The 16350-nt window shown below is 41.9% G+C and overlaps 1 protein-coding gene across 1 annotated transcript in view; it reads right to left on the reverse strand.

The window, feature by feature from the left end:
- The window catches only part of FBN1 (fibrillin 1), a 253476-nt gene that overhangs the window by 45472 nt on the left and 191654 nt on the right, over positions 1 to 16350 (reverse strand). Inside the window, exons 42-48 of the mRNA XM_060149482.1 lie at positions 16218 to 16289; positions 12621 to 12746; positions 9628 to 9750; positions 5803 to 5928; positions 3726 to 3842; positions 2779 to 2907; positions 2066 to 2185 (exon numbers count right to left, since the gene is read on the reverse strand). Coding sequence (XP_060005465.1) covers positions 2066 to 2185; positions 2779 to 2907; positions 3726 to 3842; positions 5803 to 5928; positions 9628 to 9750; positions 12621 to 12746; positions 16218 to 16289 — 813 coding nt within the window. The remainder of the gene's footprint in view (positions 1 to 2065; positions 2186 to 2778; positions 2908 to 3725; positions 3843 to 5802; positions 5929 to 9627; positions 9751 to 12620; positions 12747 to 16217; positions 16290 to 16350) is intronic.

Below are 16350 nucleotides of genomic sequence, written 5' to 3' on the forward strand. Positions count from 1 at the left end.
AGAAGCAAGAAACTCTGGAGTCTGACTTCACCACTACACAGTAAGCAGACGCTCTGAAATTTTAATTGTGTTGCCAATGAGTTACCCCGTGAGAGATGTAGGCCTTTGAACCAAATTTGTTCCCCTCCACCCATCTGTCCACAGTGCTTTCCCCAATATCCCATGCTACAATATCCTAAAACTATGACTTTTACAAGGACACCAGTACTCATGAAAATAATCCTATGCAATACAAACTAAAGATATCACAAGAGATGAGGCTCCTATCTCTCATTTGCAGTTTAATTTGTCCGAAGGCACAAAAATGTCTTCTGTGTATAGACTATAGTTTTTCTTTTATCATATAGATGATAGGAATTTGACACACATACATAATTGTGACATGTTTCCTTTAGCATATTAATATACCTGATCTACTGTAAAGGAGTAATTAAGGATGGTTTGCAGGGAAGTTTCAGTGGCTTGAGTATGTTCTAGTTTGCCTGGGAGAGTACTAGTTTATGCCTGTTGACCTGGACTTGTTATTAATAGTGCCCTCCTCAAAACTGTCTTGGTTTGGTCAGTAAAGTACATGATGACCCTACTTGTGGAAAAAGTATGACCACTCTTTCCAAGAGACGTACCCATCTTTCCCCCTGACTTTCAGCAGGAATTTGTAGTGAAAAAGAGGTAAGTCTTGATTCTGAGCCATGCTATTTTTATGGAAAATTTTTTTCAACGAAACAGATATCCCTTGTATCTTGCGACTCTTTATTTTCAGGTTTGTGCAACGAGTTCTACCCACACCAAAATGTATTCGCGTTACACAGCTTTATTCCCACGAGGTCCAACTAAAGGGAAGTTAGGATATTAACTTTGTTATCTTGACTTAATTTTGTGAATACCACACAATAGATTTTCTAGAAATGTGCAGTGCAGAGTATCTTCCTGTACAGTGCAAAACTAGCTGCTTCATCATTTCATGTTCTTATGTTGCATTTATAGTTGCATCATGTTTCCTGTGGCTTATTATCTGAACTGCTGCTGCTGATTGAATTGCTCCATTCCTACACTCCCTCCACCCCGACATCCAGCCTTTGCTTAGAAGTCAACTTTCGTAAAAATGCTCGGATGTCTCCTTTTTGTTTTTGTTGTCGTTACGGTAGAAGTCAAACTGTAGGTGCCAGCTTCATAAGGGTAGGGACAAAGATTTAGAATGAACACATTTATGAACTATTCCGGAAGTCGTTTTCCTTTCTGTACATTTTCATTCTGTTCATTTTAGGGTAATTTTGAATCATGGAGTGAATAAAGCTGATCTCTAATAGAAGTAAAATAACACTTAATAATTTGCATTTAGGTCTAATTTTGATAAAGTGTTTTCATTTAGAATGTTATCTCTTGACTGAGAGTTAAATTAGATATATAATAAACATTTGTCGTTGATGCTATTAAAAGTGGACGGTTCTTACTCATTATGGATTAGATGCAGACTTGTTTAAAGGTGGGAGCATGGACCAGGTGACTTCTTAAAAGTCCTTTCCACCCCATTCATTGATGAAGTTCTGGCAATTAACGTCCTGCATTTAATGCAATGATATATGTACGTATTGAGGAATACGGTACTATAAAATTTGCTGAGAATTTATTTGTAGTTACACATTTCTACCATTCTACAAGTCAAAGTAACATAGACAAATTATATAGCCACATTCCTCCAACCTTGACTGTGGTCACTTAAAGATTTTAACTGGAATCGGGAAGCTATGTTTAGTTGCAACCCACTGGCACTTAAAAACATGTAATCCAGAACTTTCTACCAGCTGCATAAAAGTACATTGGGAAGGTGTCAGGGTTATGTGACCACCCATATACACAGAGCAAAATAGCTTCATCAGAGATTAGCGTGAGAATTGATGTTCCTGTCTCACCATCTAATTTTGAGCCTATAAGTCACACCCTACCCTTGGATTTGTTTCTGATAAAGTATTCCAAAATGAAGACACCATCACACCATCTCAAAAATTGGATAATGTCAATGCAGTAACCGATACTGCTAATTTCCAAATATTGATAGCCCTCCTACCTTCACACTTGTCGTTCTGGAGACTGTATCCAGGTGGACAAATACATCTGTAGGACCCATCCAAGTTCTGACAGGTGCCTGGTGCACATTTTCCAGGTTCTAGGAGACATTCGTTGATATCTGCAAAGCAAAGGGAAAAAGAAGAAAGAGGTTCCCACTGGCATGATTTCCATCAAGCAACTAAAATTGAAAGAAACTGGAATAAAATCTAAGAAATACATAAATCTAAAGTCCACAAACTCTACCCTGGAGAAAAACTAACAGCTCAATAAAAATCAGCTTTATTAGCTTTCAGAAGTGTGCAATGTATTTAACAACCATATTTTATTTGATCTACTTTCCAGGAAAGCATAGCACGTGAAAAGTCAATGGGTATGAAGATCTTTGAGGATACCCAAAGGACTGTATAAGAGCTTACCCCAAAGCTGTGTTGAAGAAAAAGAATAAAAGAAAGGGAATTACAGTTGTTTCTAGAACAATTTAACAGTTACATTGAACGCTGTAACTGTTTCTGTAATTACAAACGCTTAATTTTAAAAGATAAAGGGGAAGAGTGGTATATATACCATACCCACATTCAGGCAGGATTAGTGTACTTCTACTCTGATCTTTTTCCTCCAGGCTTCTGAAGGAAGGGTTGTGATAGAGACTGCGTGATTCCTGGAGTGGCCTCTGGGATGACCTTTGGAGGGTGTTTCTGAAGCAGCACTCACCCACACAGGTTCTTCCGTCTGGAGCCACCTCATAGCCTTCATTGCACTGACACTGGAAGGACCCCACTGTATTGATGCATTGGCCATTTCTGCAAAGGTTCCCATTTCCAGTTGCGCATTCATCAACATCTGCCAAAAAAATACCCTTTGATATGTTCCAAAGAAAATATCCTAATCCCATCAATGATCAAAACTGTTAAAGGGAAAAATACTTATACTGAATTTCAGTGGCCTCTGCTGGCGCAGGCAGACTTAAGAAATTCCAGCGTGATCTAGTTTATAACAACAGACCTGGCTTTGTTCACCTATCAGAACCTAACAAGACGACATAATTCTACTAAGTAGAGATTGATCATTTATATTAGGATTTTGTATGAGTTTCGCCTTGATCATCCTTTAGGTTTCATGTTTAAAGGTTAACACTGAATTACTAATACACAGTACAGCTGAGGGTACTGTTAAGTATTCTTGTAATCAGAAGTATATAAAAGTAGCCTCTAGCACAATACAAAATTTGGTTCCTTACCCTTGCTTGTGAATAATGTAGCATATTTTATAAGAAGAATTTTAACTTCTTTGAAGGGAGGCTATAGCGAAACATCTAGACAGGCAGGTCCACACTGCTCCTGAACTACGTAATTTCTATACAAAGGATAGCTTTGGTATGTTTTAAAACATATTCGATTTATTTTGAAATGCATTTAATTTGCAGCATAGTAGACATAAAAATTATAGCTGCTAATGAGTATATTAATAAAAGTTACAGATGTAGTAACTATATTTGACACTTAATTAGCACATTGTATTTAACAACTCTTTTTAACCACCTGTCACGCATAAGATGGCATATATTAAAAAAGATTGCCAGCACGCTGGAGATGATGCTAATTACAAAGAACACACATAAAACTGCCTTCCTTTGGTGGCTGACTGTTTTGCGCACGCACCTATGCAGTCATTGTTGTGGGAAAGGATGAAACCGTGATTGCAGCGGCAGTTGAAGGAACCAATTGTGTTTCGGCAAGTTCCATTCCCACAGGCATCTCTTTCACACTCATTTATGTCTAGCAGGAACAAAGGACATAGAAAAACATGATTATTAACAGAAGAGGAGGGTATATGGTTACCTGCGGTTAAAAGGCATTTTAAGAGTTCACAAAATGTCGTACGTAGGCTGAGAACTTCTAGATTCGATGTTGGTATTAGTTCCAGCAGCGGCAGCTCCCTGTGAGAAACCAGCAAAAGGCAAGGTTCTAAGCCTTGGGAGAAAATCCTTTCCTTGGTTGGCATGTGAAAGGAGGCAAGCTAAGGACATGAGAACTGGACAAGAACTATTTTATTCTATTTGCTTCTAGAATTCTCCACCCTTGCCACTTTTCTCAAATACTTTCACTTGGAAATGGAAAATTCTGTGCACATCTGGGTCTTGATTCACTGCCACCTTTGGCAAACTTCAGCCTTTAAGATTCTCACTCCAGTTTACCAAAAGGCAGTGAGTCACCTGATATTACCCCAAAATCAGCAACAAAATAAATTAGCTTTCTAACTCACCTGGAATTTTAGACAACGTTTCTTTTTCCCAGTCCACCCCTAAAAACCCACGACCACTCCCATGAAATGGTGACTTATCTCCCTTCTAAACTATCCCGATGGGCTGGCCCCTAATGTGGGTCTCCTCTCTTGCAGTGTATTCTGTCTTTTTATTGGTCTATGACTTTTCACTCTGACTATTTGTAAAGCTGTTTTGGCATCTTATGTGTCTTTGCATCTTGTGACAGCGGCCATCACCTTTCTCATAAAGAGTAGGTGTACCTTATATTAAGGAGGAAATAAGAAATTAAAATGAAAAACGTTGATATTGTTGGCTTGTTATATCAACAGGCAGAATGAGGAGGGCAAGGACAAAGAGATGGGGAAGGAGTGGAAGGCAACACCTCAGATTAGCAAAAATGTAGTGTTTAGAGTTAGGATTTCCTTTCCTTTCAAATTTTGGACATGAAGATAAGTTATCTGTGATCTTAAATCAAGAAGCTATTGCTGAGCCCAGTGTGACTCCAACATGTGTGTCTGTGGTTGCGACTGCATCGGGATGAGTCACCCTGCCAGCAGTCAGAAACTTCTGCCTTGATTCATTTTTAGCCAAGCAAGTGAAGTTCTTTAGCTGGGCAGGTCCTTTGGTAGAGGGTTCTACATAATTCAGATGGAAGAGGGAGAAGGAAAGTTGGGCAGGGCTTCATTAGTATGTAGGGATTATCTCGCCAGCGATGAGCAGGGCCTATTATAATCTTTAACTTAAAACTTATCTGCTCTGAAGATGACCAGATTTTATAAGAATGTTCCCTAATGGATAAATCCAATTACAGCCAAAGGCAAGCACTTTAAACGTCACTCTATAGATGGTTCTTTTTCCAGCTGTGAAACTGATTGAAGTCCCCAGAAGACTTAATGGATGTTGCTTTAAAGTAGAAACAGAAAGGAGGGAAAGAGAGAAATTGACTGATTACACATTTGAAGTTTATTCTAAATCAACATTCTGATTCAGTACTAAGACCAAGGAAGAGATTTAAAATCTTGAGCTCTTTTTCCCTAGGAAAATGATCTGTAAATTTGTCTTTAAGGATCTGATACAAACTACAGACACGTCTCGAAAAATGCTCATACTCAAACAATCAAAAGCTGCACCCTTTCCAATAAGGCAAACTCACATAAATACTATAAAAGAATAGGCTTCTAACATTAATAAATAGTAATTTTTTGTCGTAATATCTTTCTCAATTTATCTCTTAGTCAAAAGTTTTTCTGAACTGACAGCCAAATGATTATCAAGAAAGAGGTTTATGATGTTCAGATTACTAAAGATTAAATACCAAAGGATATTAATGCTACACACGTGCTTCTGTTTTTACTTTATAAATAACAAAACAACTACTGAAAGGTTTAGTGTTAACTTTAAATATATTCAGATACAAATGAATTTTTCAGTAGGTTATGAAGAAAAAAATGAAATGATAGTCACATACTCACCCAAACACATGGTTTGATCAGCGTTCGTTTTAAAACCAGTGTGGCAAAGACAATAAAAGCTTCCAACTGTGTCAATACACTGTCCGTGGCTGCATATATTGGGGATTTCTTGACATTCATTGCGATCTGTAGAGAAAAATTAAGTGAAAACTTAGAAGACAAAATCACATCAAATAACTTACTTCTGGGTATTGCTCTCAGGATTAATCCTAGCTCTAAACCAAGCCAGTAAAACAGATGCTGACATATTTATTTTTGACTCAAAATTGGTTAACACTTACTCTGATTTACTGGGCACATTCAGACCATATTAACAATACACAAGCAATGAAAAACAGGGGCGGTATCCAAAAAAAGTCTCCTAAAAGAAGAGAAAACTTAGAAGCAGAATGGGGAAGAAAAATCCAAACTGGTAGGTAATCCATTTGATTCTCTGCCTAAGCAGTATCCTAGACTGTGTAACCGACTGAAGTATTTGTCTAGTCAAGATTTGGTGCCTCAAATCATGGAAGCTTCATGGCTTCCTCTAGAAATTTAAATCAAACAAATCCCATTGCTAAGATAGGTTTTCATGATGGACAGCCTGCATCGTCCCTTGTTCCACTTACACATCATTATTTTGTCTCACTCCTGTAACCTTTTGTTCCATCTGAACCAAGTCTTCCTGTCTACACATGGCTCCTTTCAGCACTTGACGATCCTAATGATGTTTCTTTCTTTTTTATCCATATTCTTTCAAAAGGAAGCCCTCTCCTCTTGCTTCTGCCAGTCTTTAGGCTTTAAATTATATTCGTCATCAAGTGAGGCTCTCCCGAAATCTGATTATCTGAGGGGCCAAATGTGTTGCAGGAATCCACAGATGACATAATTACATGCCTACTCATGTCTCTAATTTTCTAAAGCTCTCAAGATTCTACGTTTAGGGAAAATGTAACTCAAATGGCACTTGCGTTATCCTGATTTTCCTGTTGTCACAAGAGAAAGCAAATAGCAGAATACCGCCTTGGGTGTAGATGTTGTAGAGCACCGCAGCACCCTGCTCTCAGCTGAATAATCCAGACTTGCTGTTTGCCTGCCCTATCTGCTGAGAAGAGCGCAGCTGGGAACAGGCACTTTTTGCTGCACAGAGCAGCTGTGCCCCCGCCAGGAGAGAGTATATCCCCTCCATTTCACGTGCTCAGGCTGCCATTTTTAGAACTACTTCCTTCCAATACGCAAAACATTTAGAGTTGATGAATCACCATATCCTTTAGAAGTCTCAGGTGGGGTTGAGTATATCATAAAGAGGGGACATTGGGATAGAGTAGCTTAGGAGCTACGGCTAGCCTGTGCAGAAATGCTAGTGAACAAATTATGATTGTTGCCATCAGAGAAAACGGATTTAAAATGAGCAACCTTCTCCCTGAGATAGGCAGAGGAAATTGATTTCCATTGCCAAGCTCTGTGGAGGGAGCTGATTTTGAGAAGGGTTGGCCCAAACCTTGGGTAACCTCTGGTAATATGGATCTGGGAGAATGCAAGGACCAGGTCTGTCTTATCTCTGGGACCCACAGAAAATGGAGAGCATTAAGAATCTTATTAGAAAGGGATCCTCAGTTAGGAATTTTCTTTCCTACGTTGCCTATTTCACGATGAGTTTTAAAAAATGAAACATGGATTACTTTGCAGTTCTACTGCTGAAACAGAAAGTTACAATTCTAGACAACTTAATTGTGAAGTTCACTTTGTATTGAGACCAGAAAACTAGGTTTCTACAAGCACCAAGATTTAAACTCCGAGAAGGTGCTGCCTGAGGTTGAGATAGGAGATTTAAACAGGGTACTGGGGGAAAACACCCACACAGTCAGCAGAAAGAGAGGAGACCATGAGGAAATGGCTGGGAAGAACATGTCTTTAGCTCGGCAATCCATTTCAGAAGGGGGCTGCGTTGGCTCTAATGCCACAGCTCCTCAGGTGAGACCAGCATCCTCGGCTTCGATACCTAACTGTTCTCTAAAAATCTCTCAGCAACAATGCGGGTATTATGGCCAGCTGTTGAAATGATGTCCTTATGGATTCAAATAAAAATCTTATAACGATAAGGAAATTTTAGTTCTTTTCATCTTAAACACAGGAAGACAGGAGTATTTTACAATATGTCTGAAAAATGCCATGTATAGGACAGTATTTAAAGACATTTTAAAAGATTTTAACAGTAAGATGTAAGTGAAGACATTTCCAGAGTGAAGTCTTCAGCCCTAGAGGCTGAATAGCTGCAAAACTCAAATTCAAGTACATTCCCTTTCTTGTGAGGATTTCGATGAACGAGGGAGATGAAGATTTGGCTACAGACAACACTCCTTCACAGTACTTATCGCTGGTTAACGCCGGATGGGCTTTATTTATGTTAATATTCTACAAGAAAACATGACAGGGCTTAAGCCCCAGCAGGCCCTGGTTGGACGTCTTGTCTTGATGTATAAAATAGTTCTTCCCTCATCTTGCCTGAGCATGAAATGGTGTGAAATGACATGTTCTGTATTATCAGCAATTCCTTATTTTGATTGGAATTATTTCACGCAGTTTCAAATAAATATAAATTACAAGCAAAATGCAGGGAAGTGGTATGAATGCCAAGTTTCATGAGAGCATTGTGACTCATATCAGAGACGTCCTCACTTTTCCTGTCCTGTTTTGTTTTTTTTTTTTTTCAGTACGTGGATAACAACTGCTCTGCTGACAAAATGCTAAATACTTGCACATGTTCCTTTAAACCCCCCAAAAAACAAGTCTTGATTCTCAAAATGAGTTTTTGTTCTGGTATTACACCCTCTTCCCACCAAAGTCTCATAAAACAATGCAAAATACCCTACGGAAAGCAGCGCACTTCCCACCACTTAATCACTGGTGGGCAAGGAGACCCAAGGAAAATCTGACCACGTTCCTTGGTGTTGTTTCATTCACAAATGCATAAAATATCCAGGAAATTCCTTGTGAAATGAGCCAGAAGCAAAATAACACATTCTTCCTGACCTCCTTGCTAAATATACAGTGATTTATAATTACTAAAAAACTCAGATGAAAATCATTCTGAGGTATTACTTTCCTTCTGGGCTGAAACACCAGTGTTTTTATTTTGATACCACTGGCTACAAGAGACCATCAGACACCTAATAATTTTACCATCAATTTAAGTTGGTAACACGCTCATCCTTCTTATTTCTACCACATCCCTGACAAACGGGAACAACAAAAAAATTTAACCTCTGGCGGGTAGTTTCTCATTTTACTGTAGGTGACATAGCAAATGAAAGGCTTTCAACGTTTGCTGCCCTCAGCTGTGTAAGCTGTTTAGGAGAAAAAGTGATACTGTTGGTTCTTTTTCCTTAGTTTGTGCAGTTTAATGTGGCCCAGCTCAGGGGAGCTTTGCCATCTAGACTTGGGGTATGTGGCCAGAACGGTGACCACCTCACCCACTCCAAGGGGATTATGTGAAAGGACAAAAAAGTATTTGGTCCAGAATACCAGTTAGGGAGCGTGTGTGTGTGTGTGTGTGTGTGTGTGTGTGTGTGTGTGTGTGCGCGCGCGCGCGCGTGTGCGCGCGCATTTGTGGGAGTGGGTGTTTGCAGCAGGGCAGCAGAGAGGCAAATTTGGAAACGTCCCACCTCCAAAGGGAGAAAAAAGCTAAGTGTGAAGACATTTCAACAGTTTTCCCTTTTCCCAGTTTAGTTACTACAACTCAGAAGTCATGTATTCTTCAACCTAACCATCTCAAAGAAATCCAGGTATCTGCAGCTCCACGGGGCTGGCCCGTCGGGTGGGCGCTGGGCGCTGGGGACTACTTGCCATTGCACTGCCCCGTGGAGGTGAAGCGGTAGCCGGGCTTGCAGTCGCAGCGGTAGCTGCCCGCCGTGTTGATGCACTCCGCGTTTCGCTGGCACACCGGGCCGTTCTGACACTCGTCGATATCTACAAGCAGGAGAGAACTGAATTACGGGGAGGGCAGAATCTGGTGTCAGGTGGATGAAGCCTCTCACACAACATGGATTTCTATTTTCTTGTTTTGATCGGTTCTACTGAACAAACCACGGAAGATGGAAATTCTGTTTCCTAATTTTTCTGTTTTACAAATATTTTTCAGAAATGCAAATACTTGATTTATCACCGCATACGGGTTCTAACGCTGCTAATGTCTAGAGAAAGTTGTGAAACTCAGCTTCAAGGGCCAGGACTTGATACGGGTATAGACCAAGATCCTAGGAAATCTTGTATTTGCTCAAAGCCTGGGGGTTTTAGGATTCATTTGGGTTGCTTTTGTCTGGAAGGTTGTGAGGTCTGCAGAGCAGAGCATCTCAAACCCGAATGCGCGTATGAATCACTTAGGATGTTTTTGAAAGGCGCATCTGATTCAGCGTGTCTGGGGAGAGGCTTGAGATTCTGTGCTTCCATTAAGCTCCCAAGTGATGCTGGTACTCCTGGTCTACAGACAGTGCTTTGAACTGCAGGGCTGCACAGGCTCTTGCTTAAATTTCTGCCACATGGCAGTCAAGTCAAGGAGACTTAACATGAGAGATTGCACATAAAACCACTGAAAAGAACCAAACGCTTACTATCAAAGGAAAGAATAAAACGGATATTGTGTGCTCCAGGGCTTTGACTGTGCTCAGGGAGTTGTTTGTCTATCTTTTAAAAAATTTAACAGCTACCTAATACGGTTCAAATTCGTGGCCCTGCAAAAGTTACTGCACAGTCCAGGCTATAGCGTGGGGCAAAATACATATTCCCTTCCCCTGCTCTTACGAGACATTCTAATTCAGTCTAAATCCAGTAAAGGGAATAGCCTGGAACACAGGTGGGAGTCAGCTCAGCACCAGTACCGGGCTTTCATGCAGAAGTCGGCTCAGCCAGAGAAGTTCCCACAAGGGGGCGGCAAATACATCAACCAAGGCCTCCTAGGTGTGTGCTTCTGTGGTGGGAAAACCTCAGTGCTATTGGCAGTCAGTGGGAGTTTCCGTCTCATACGGGGTGTGCCTCTCTGTACGACAGATACAGAAGCAGAATATGCCTACCTTGGGTTACAGTGGACCCAGGACCCAGCAGCACCTCACCACCGGGCCTGCCCTGCTCTTAATTAAGGGTGTGCAGAAACACAGAGGGTACCTCGTGTAGCTGGAGAAGCCAGTCGGCGTCACAGACAAGCATTTCTGTAATGCATCAGATGCCTAACATCCGATTCTATACATACTTGGGGAGGGCAGACGCATGGATGCTCCCCAAATCACTTCTGGAATCCATCCCAATTTCAGTCTGGCTGAGGCATGTACTAAGTCAACCTTCCTTTTCTGATTCTGCGAGCTAAGAGTGTGCTGGGAAGCAGCGGACCCTGGATTAAACGTTCACCCTGAAGATGGATATCCTACGGAACGGAAACCAAAAGTTGGAGTGCTTTGTAATCTCCGCATCCACTGAACGCTACCCTGACAGCAAAGTGCCTTACGCTGGGGCAGCTGTAGGTTTTTCAGTCTCATGTGTGTAGCAAGGTCTAGGTTGACGTGGTGGTCCTGGATGGCCTTACCTCTGGTTTCTGGCCAACGGCTGCTGCTTCAGCAGATATAAGTGCCAAAGAGGCACCTGGGTCAAGTAACCAGCTCTGAATGGAAGAGAAGGGGAGATGCCACAGAAGGCGGCAGACATCCTGACGCATGTACGACAGGTGTCATACGGTGGCTATGAGCAGGCAGCCACCTCTCGCACTATAAGGTCACCTGCTGTGGGCTTTCTTCTCCATTCCCACATCATGCCTCCTCCCCACACCTGATCCTTGATGACCTGAAGCCCAGGGCCCGAACCAAAGCCTGAAATGACTATCTCCTTAGGAAGGTTAGGAATGGCTGTCACCCCGTTCCCACTCCCCCGCAGAGCAGGCAGAGGAAGGGACGTGGGCCAACTTGGCCACAGGAACAGAAAGCCTGGTGAGGAGAATTTAACAAGCATGCGCTTGGGGCTGTAACTTGACTCATGGTCTATAAGTTGTCCCCAGTTTAGGAGAGAAAGATTTTTACATATTAAAATGTTGACCTATGTGCTCTAATACATGCTCTAACATGAACAAAAACTCTGCTAGAGACTCTAAGTTTAAGTATTAAATAGAAAATTATGCTAGCTGTCCTAGGGCCCATGGTATATTTAATAACCAGGAACGTCCCTTTTACTAAAATGTAAAAGAACACTATCTTCCCCAGATGTTGGAAAAATATGAAGTGCGGTAAGGGATGCGCAGAATCACAGCACAAACACATGGCAAGCGGAGGTAATTTGAAAATGAAAAAAGTACCATTTGCACTCATGCCAACATTCTTCATATAAAATCGAATTTGCTGTTCTTGCCATTTGGGATTCTCTCATGCATTTGAAATATTTGCATTAACCTTGTTTTCACTTGGGAGGAGCAAAGGCTCCATTTGGAAGAGAACACTGATTTTGAGGTTCAGCTCAAGACGACTGCCCACCACTCATGCTCACTTTCAAGCAATGTGAAACAACAGCCATCTATTGGACACACCCGGGATCTCAAGGCTTTTCCGTATCAGCTGGGAAATCTAATACATTGTGTGTGTGGGGAGAGAGGGCCGGGGAATGGACATCCTGCTTCTCCCGCTGCGTGTTAGGGAATTTTTACATGAAATGTCTGTCGATCCGCATGTTGCCCTTCAGTACTGCTAGAGTTAGATGGATTTCTGAAATTCCAATGCTGTGAACTTGGCCACATGTGTGTGGGGGGGTATGCAGCTCATCAGTTGGCTCATTTCTGGGTGTGACACAGCGACAGCCTCTCTTACCTTCACAAACCAGCAACTTGTCATTATAGAAGAAGCCCACTGGACATTCACATCGGAAGCTGCCAACCATGTTGATACACACACCATTTTCACAGACCCCTGGGATCTCCCGACATTCATCGATATCTAGAAACAGAGCAGGTACGTATGAGTGACGGAACGGCACGCGGTCTCTCTGCAGGGTAAACTGGAATGGAGAGTCAGCTGCTTCTAATTCATTCTATGTAAGGTCTACAGCCAGAGAAGAGAAAGTGCGTGTGTATGTGTGTGTATGTGCTTGCGTGTGTGCGTGTGTGCTGGGGTGGTGATGGAAGCGGGGACGTCAGTGAAGAGCAAACTGAGATAACTGGACTGCTTGTCAGACGCTCATGCGTCTGTCTGACTGACTGTTTTTCTGGTTTTGTTTTATAACATCGGCTTCGTCCAGGCAGGAGCCATCTTTGTACCCACCGGGCCCTGCGCACCAGATGAGCAGAATAAAAGTGACTGCCAAGAGAAAGTGGTCTCTCCACCCCAAGTGTGTGGTGGTGTTCGTCTAGAACGGGAGAGGAGAGCTGGTGAGGAACAGAGGAGGAGCCCATGGTCACGGCCAGCTCTGATCTTCCAAATTCCACTTCAACACCCCCTTTCTCCTTCACGTGGCTTTTGAATGGAGGTAAGTCAGGTCTGGGGATGTAAGCTGGGCCTGAGCTGACCATGGAGAGAGAGCAGGCACCAGGGAAGGACTGTCACAGTAGACTGTGGCTTCCCAAGCCCAGGTACCGGGGCTGGCTTCTACGCTACAGTGTTGCTGGCCCCTGGTACACGGTCTGACAAATGTTAAGTGCCAACTAAAATGTATTCAATTAAGAACCAGTACCTGGAAGTGGGGTTGGTGAGCATTAAAACAGGACCAAAGTAGGAGTGAGAGCAGAGCCAGGACCCAGGCTGCTAAAGCCGGCTGGCCAGCTGGTGAGGGAGCCATGTGGGCAAGTCTGGTCTCCTCACCAGCCTGGTGGGTCCACTCGCTGTTTGACCTGCTCTGAACTCCTGACCATTCAGTGTCCTCTAGGATAATAACGGTAACAGTGACAGTAACAGTAGTGTTTCCCTTGCTATATGCCTGGTATATTTCTCAAGCATTTAACCTGAATTTAGTTACCAAATCATCAGGGCCACCCTATGAGATGGTCTCTAGGTACTCTGACCATCATAATGATGCAGATGATGGAACTAAGGAAGTCAGAGCATGGAACTTGCCAAAGACTGTACAGCCAACAGGAGGCAGAGTTGGGATTCGATACCAGGAATCCGCTAACAGGCTGTCCTGTCACCCGTATGCTTTTCCACAGTCAAACAATCTTAGCGAAGTGCTTGTTATCCCAGAGGGCCCCTCTAGCAGCCCTCTGGCAGAGTTTCACAAAACACTTCAGAAGCAGGGAGGGAATGTAAAGCTTTGGTCTTTCCAATCCATTAGGTTTCTGTTATTGTTGTTGAGATACTTTCCTTTACATATCATAGTCCGGAGCCTCTGCAAGATACTTTGTTTGCATAAGTTGTAAGAAGATGGCTATAGACTTAAGTGGAACTCACAAGAGCTTTCAGAAGAATCACACCCTAAAGCCAATCTGTTTTAAAGGAGAAATTCGACAGGACATGGATTTATGTTGGACCTTTTTCTAAAGGGCCTGACTTTGTTTGAAGACAAATTGATCTCTTCAATGGGAAAAAAACAGCTTAGAATATCAAAGGGTATATTTCCATTTTGAATACAACAAGTCATTATGTTTTAGATTTTTCACACATTTGTCATTCATGTTCTTAAAAAGTTAGGCAAAGATATATCACAGCTATGCCCTATCAGCAAAAAGAAAACAAAAATTCAGACATTCTTGAACTACGTAGGGGTTAAAACATGAAATGTTATGTTCACATTCATTTGTTTTAAATATAAGAGATGTATTTTCAAGTTTAACAATAACAGGCTGGGTCAAATTTCTAGCCATTGTTAGGCATAAAAGAGCAAAAGCATATATTAAAAATTATATTTTCTTTTCCTGTCTGGATTCCATTTGAACTTCAACTTGGAAAAGTTTATGTTTAAAGACAAGATTAATAAACTTGCTATAGTTTTAACCCCACACGAATGGGTTCTATATGCCAACAATCTTCAGACCTTTCAGAAGAAGAGTATAAAGCTTAAATAAAACAAAGTTTCTCAGTCATCTAAATATTTTGTCATGCTGGAATTTGCTAACAATAAGTATACTGCTAACTATCACATTTCCAGTTTTCAAGAGCTAGAGGCAAAACAAGCTGTGAGTCAGGACTGGATTCTGGTCTCAGCTCTGTTATTAATTAGCCAGGTGACCTCAGCTGAGTCCCCTCCCCTGTCTAGGCCTCTGTCCCCTCAACTGTAAGGCAAGGCCTAGCTGATGTGGACTAGATGATGTCTGAAGCCTTTCCAGTTTTATTAGTGGATGATGTTAATGCTGTTTTGAGTCTCTGCCTGCTACCAACAATAGAAGGTAGGCCTTGCTGGGGTACCTGCCTGGTCCATCCACGGAGAATGATGGATTCTACTATTAAAGACCACTTATCCTCAGATCAGAGATTCTAAGGAGATGAAAAGATCTGTTTTGGGAAGGGGAAAAACAAAGCAGCTAGAGCCGGGCGTTTCAGGCCAATGCCATTTAACAGGTTTTCTTTCCAAATCATGACGTTTCTTTGGACGTTGACTATGGAGCCATATGTATTTGGCACTAAGAGAGCCAGGCTGATTGCTGGACCAGACCCTTGTTTTCTTAAACAAGGTCATTGGAAAGGCTGATGTGGATTTCAGTTTACTTATTAGGAATAAGGTGGAACAGACAAAGTGGTGATGTTTGCTACTGGACACAACTGCTCAGAGTTAAGAGGGGCATCTAAGGACCCACAGAAATCACACTGGGGAAAGACTGAGGATGCAATAGCTTTCCATCTACTTTTACGTTATTTGGCTTTAAACCACAAAGGCATCACTTCCATTGGCTGAACGCCTGTGCGTTACTTCTGAATCTTGCGTAAGCTTCACTAGCACTGCGGTGGTCTCTGCTCCAGTTACCAGACAGGGCCTCAGATGGGAAAGATTTTTTTTTTTTTTTTTAACTTCACATCTAAAAATCCCAAAGCAGATAACCTGAGGAGATTCTATGTGAGATAAAATTGATCCACCTACACATAAGTATTGGTTTGAACAGTCGTATTAAACTCAGGTCTTAGTCAGATGGAAGGATTGGGAATTGTAGTCAAATCAAACGTCAACTGGCCCTACTCCCAGAATCTCTCTTTGTTGATGCCTAGGGTTGGTTTAACTAAGCTTGATTGTAATTCTGTGAAAAGCTTTCCAGTCCCCTTAATCATGACCGACAAATGCTGCTGCCAATTAGGTGGAGCTACACAGGGTGTCTGTACTGTTTTGTTTCAAACTAAGAATCAGAGTTTCAATAAAGCTAAATGGCACTGTTTAATTTGTTCCTTCTAAGGAAAAAAAAGCAAACTGAGAAAATAACAATGTGCACTTCCTTTCTTAACACAAAGGCAGAGACAAAAAGTTCCAACAAAGGCATCATAACTCACCAACAGGTAAACCAGTGTAAATGTCGATGACGAAGCCTGGCCTTTGACTTCCACAGAGCGTAGCAAATTCATCTGCAGTGATTGAACGAAGGTGGGGTGAGCGGGGTGGGAATAGGGGTCAGCAGAGAGCAAT

The sequence above is a fragment of the Lagenorhynchus albirostris genome, chromosome 1 (genome assembly GCF_949774975.1).
Source record: "Lagenorhynchus albirostris chromosome 1, mLagAlb1.1, whole genome shotgun sequence".
Taxonomy (NCBI): domain Eukaryota; kingdom Metazoa; phylum Chordata; class Mammalia; order Artiodactyla; family Delphinidae; genus Lagenorhynchus; species Lagenorhynchus albirostris.